The sequence below is a fragment of the Protopterus annectens genome, chromosome 12.part0, assembly GCF_019279795.1.
Source record: "Protopterus annectens isolate FY-2018-M chromosome 12.part0, PAN1.0, whole genome shotgun sequence".
Classification (NCBI taxonomy): domain Eukaryota; kingdom Metazoa; phylum Chordata; order Ceratodontiformes; family Protopteridae; genus Protopterus; species Protopterus annectens.
This window is the reverse complement of record NC_056746.1, coordinates 571,489,825-571,494,378: the sequence shown is the minus strand read 5'-3', so window position 1 is coordinate 571,494,378 and position 4,554 is coordinate 571,489,825. Positions and strand designations below refer to the sequence as shown.

Genomic DNA, 4,554 nt, shown 5'->3' with positions numbered 1-4,554 from the left:
GTGCGATGGAAGCTTAGGGACCTGCGCTTTGCGCCTTTCTCCATGTCCCCAGCCTCCCCGACGCATCATTTTATCTGCACTTCTCTTATTGTTACAATTCCATTTTTTTAAAGTGTTCGGAATGAAAGCTTGTAATCAACACAATGAATACAAAAGCAATGCATCCTGTAAACCACACGCCCTTTTTGTGTATGTCTTGCTATTATTCTGCAGGATGCCTACCTGAAAACTTTGGAGACTAAATTGGTTTTAATGGACCGGTTTTTAGAAGTGATTTAAATTTTCTAAGCATTTCCTTGCGTACTTCTATTAGCTCGATGAAAGTACACAAGTTTAATCCATTTGTGCTGAAAATGAGTACATACTATACTTACAAGTTGCTGCCAAGAGGAGCACAAAACTCACCAATATAACCTTCTGTACTAAACTTGGGCGTTTGCCTTCTGTAGGGTCCGCAGACGCTTTTTTACTTTGTATGGTCCTTCAAGTGGTGTCCTTATTGTTGCAAAGCAGCATGCATACATTCCTGTGGGATATAAATACCGTTTTGATTAGCTTAGCAACTTTTGACACCGATCCCATCTCCCTGAATATTCGATCCTTGGTGCGCCAGTGCCACCCGAATTCCTGTAAACAGACTGGTGTCAGAACACTATAAATGCTGCCCTCGGACTTTAACGCGTAGTAACAGCTTTTGCGTCTGATTTGCTTTTACTCTTTGGCTCCAAGAAAAACAGCAGGTGAGTTCATCTACCACTCCCAGGGGCTTATATTTTACAACAAGGTGTCTGCTATCAGAATGAAAGCCAAAAGTCGTACACTGCTTGGGGACATCCCGATCTCGGAGAAGAGTGGAAAAGGGAAGAGACGGGACCCACAACCGTGACCCTTTCATGTCTTTGACTGTGGGCTTTAGGATTTATATGGAAATGCAGATTTTACACTCCTGCCTGAAAATGATAATGGAATCAATCAGCCTGCTGAGGGCCGAAATCACCATTTCCTTGGTTTACCTGGCTATTTTACCAGGGCGTGTGGACCATGCTGGAGAAATTGAGGTGCACCTATTGGCGCCAAATGAGGCCACACATACTCATGAGCCCGGACAAGGGCTATCATATCTCACAGCCCAGCTGTGATTGAAGGCGCAGGGCCCCACGCACTCTACAGCAGACCCCTCTCAACTGCCTTTGATTTTGCAATTTGCCGCATATTTTTGCTCTATCCCTCATTTTTTTATTTTCTGTCAAATAACCGAGGATTGCAGTGAGTCAACACTGGCATATATTAATGATTCATACTTATTATTCTTGAGAAAATGCATGCTGATGAAAAAACTGTTGTTGTAACTTTTTAAGTGAATTACAGTAATATTTAAAAATTGTCCCTAATTTTGGGCTTTTGCCCAGACTTCTTGAGCAGACTTATTTTGCAGAATGCTCAACAGTAATGATGTTCATTTAAACTTGATAACTTGCAGTGATAATGTACTTTTTTAATAGTTGCAATGTTTCCCATTTTGCAGATTTACCATGTCCTCCTTTTCTGGAATCCTGAAAGACGCTGACGTCACTGCTGCTCTGCAGAGCGTCCAAGGTAAGTACAGCATCGAACTTAGAAGTGCTTTGACAGTGTCAAAAGCAAAGTTTGCAGCATCTATAAAATATAGAAGAAAACTATGGGGTTGTATTGTGGAGTAATACGTCTTTTGAGCTAAAAGGTTTACCAGTAACTTGTCAAAATGTCACTTTCAGTAGCTGCAATCTGTAAAAAAAATTTTCATGTGAACTGAACTTACATCATTTGAAACCCTTTTTTGCAATAGCATTAGTGCCATTAACTTTCCTAATGTGCAAACTAACTACACACTAAAGTGTATTGTAAAACAGAAAAAGGTAAAGACAAAGAATACTAGATTGTCTAGCATTGTTCAACTACTTCTGAATGGAATGCAGAGACAGACATGCGTCTGAGCACATACAGAAACACACACACACACACACACACACACACACACACACACACACACGCTCCTACCTGCCTTCATCCTGACATGCTGTTTTCAGCATAAATGTTTAGTGGTAACTATAGACTTTTATGAAAAGTCATGGCAAGAAGAATCATAGAGAATTTGATGCTTGTATGGTAATTATTTGCCTCCATAATGGTAATACTTGGCCTAGTGGGCCTCAGGTGATTCGATCCTGAATAAGTGCATAACCAAGCCAAATACTGCTATTTGATAAGCAGAAAGACAAAGAAACAAGAAGATACAAGAGCAAATGAGGTACGGGAGGCAAGTCAGGAATCTGAAGTGATTGCTTTGTTTATTTGTGTATGGTTGTTTTATTTCACTCAGGTCTGTATGATACAGTACATGTTTGGTGTTTCATGATTTTTATCATATTCATTTCACAGCTGCAGAATCCTTCAAGTACAAGGACTTCTTTGCCAAGGCTGGCATCTTAGGCAAAAGTGATGACCAGGCAAAGACAATGTTTGAAATCCTCGACCAGGACAAAAGCGGCTTCATTGAGGAAGACGAGTTGAAGTTAGTTTCTTTGCTTTCCATTAGACCATGACGTAGCACCATTCATTTAGAGCACAAACTAAAAAATATGTGAAATCTAATCTTATATATAGAATTACACTGCAGGATACGTGCATCAACAAACAGTTGAATCTTGTTACCAGAAAAAATATATGAAATGAGTTTCTTTATTTTGAGACCTTATTGTTCTGTTTTATTATACAGTTTTGCTTTTTGGGTCTTAATTTTTTATGTTTACTCCCATAATAATAACTCAAAAAGTCTGCATTCATCCCACAATAAAGAGAACAAAGCATGACATGTTTTTACTGATTTAAGTCAGAAGACTATATCAGACTATTTTGTATAAAAAAATTAGCAGTGAACTGTGATAAGCACGGAGGGAGAGGTCACAGTTAAAGTACCTGTTTAGTTTAAATAAACAATTCTAAAAAGAGAGTGGGTAATAAACTGGAAACAGCCTGTTACAAATTTCTGAGTGCATGTCACTTAACTGCAAATGTTTGAGCCTATGTAACAACAGCTTTGCTAACCGACTTCATAAGTCAGCTGACCTTATTTTCTACAAGAACCTGATTATTCTGCCAAAAAAAGTTGTATTACTGCAGAGACAATACAATAGATGAAGTAACAAATAGGAAGTGCTTAAATTAAGATGAAACTGACTGTTTTGTGACAGATCCATAAAATTAACAATAGATTTCAGAAACAGAGTAGTAAAATACACGTAACATGACATTGTACATAGGTATACTTAAAGAGAAGTTGTTATGCAAAGTTTACTGTCACATCAATATAATCACTTTACTGAAATGTTTTACACTTATTTTATTCTGTTCTTCATGCATGGATGTGATTTTTTATAGTTTACCTGTGCTTTTTAAGACTTTACCATATTTGATTTCTTGGTGGTGTCTCAGCTGTAGGAAAATCCATAAAATAGTAAAGTACCTCGTGATTATACAAATTCAGCATTTTTTTTTACCTATCTTGTATTCTGTTTAATTACAGAAAGTTTCTGCAGAACTTCAGTTCCTCAGCCAGACTCCTGACTGATGCAGAAACACAGGCCTTCCTCAAAGCAGGCGACACTGATGGTGATGGTAAAATTGGAGTTGGTGGTAAGTAGAATGTAATAGATATAGCAATATACCATTTATGTAAAGTAATTCAGTAATATAGTTCTAAGAAATGCTATAGCAAAACAATTTATTTTTGTTGCAATAATAAGTGTATATATGATGCAACAGTTCTAATATAATCCCTTTCTTACATCTTTTGCAGAATTCCAGAGTCTGGTAAAGAGTTAAACAATGAAGTCAAAAGACCAAGATTTTAATTGTACTGTACAAAATCTATACTGAAAGCACATTTGTTATATTTTATACAGCGAAGTAACATTAGTAAACTCTGTTATTTATGTTGAGGCAACATTTTCATAACACATTATGTGCTCCTTGTTTGACCTTTATTGTTAGATGTCTTAAATAAAAGAGCAGCTTCAGAACACTTGCTGTACTTTGGAGCCAAATATACAGTGTCAATAAAGTCATTTTTAAAATGAAAATGAATTCTTTTGTCTTGAATTGCTGAAAGAGAGCCTTTGTTATGTATCATTTCAGAGACATGTTAAATGAAGCAGGAGAAGATGATTCTGGTGTTTCAGCAATATTTTATTATTGTTCAACATGTTTTACACACACACACACACACACACACACACACACACACACACACACACACACACACACACACACACACACATGTATGGAATCACTATGGAATACCGAAATTCCACAATCCCAAGACTCTGCATCCCGAGGACCAGAATCTCGAAACTTAAAAAAAAAAAAGTAAAACATACAACAAACTATTCTAACGTGTATGCAGGGGGCAAGCCCCCCTGCACCCCCCCACACCCCCTGCAACTTAAATATACCAACTCTGAGATTGCACTACTGTGGAGTGAATGGCAAAGTTCCTGTTCCATACTGTACGGTAAT

At 37.4% G+C, this 4,554-nt stretch overlaps 1 protein-coding gene across 1 annotated transcript; it reads left to right on the top strand.

The window, feature by feature from the left end:
• Positions 1-594: 594 nt before the first annotated feature.
• On the top strand, positions 595-4,118 carry LOC122816718 (parvalbumin beta-like). Its single transcript, XM_044089709.1, has 5 exons — positions 595-740; positions 1,526-1,596; positions 2,419-2,551; positions 3,563-3,672; positions 3,836-4,118. The coding sequence occupies exons 2-5, from the start codon at positions 1,533-1,535 to the stop codon at positions 3,859-3,861; spliced, it is 333 nt and encodes a 110-aa protein (XP_043945644.1). The 5' UTR covers positions 595-740; positions 1,526-1,532; the 3' UTR covers positions 3,862-4,118.
• Positions 4,119-4,554: the final 436 nt, after the last annotated feature.

Coding starts and splice junctions, on each gene's coding strand:
- LOC122816718 (XM_044089709.1), top strand. CDS start 1,533: ATGTCCTCCTTTTCTGGAATCCTGAAAGACGCTGACGTCACTGCTGCT. Junction 2,552..3,562: donor ATTGAGGAAGACGAGTTGAA/GTTAGTTTCTTT, acceptor GTTTAATTACAG/AAAGTTTCTGCAGAACTTCA. Junction 3,673..3,835: donor TGGTAAAATTGGAGTTGGTG/GTAAGTAGAATG, acceptor CATCTTTTGCAG/AATTCCAGAGTCTGGTAAAG.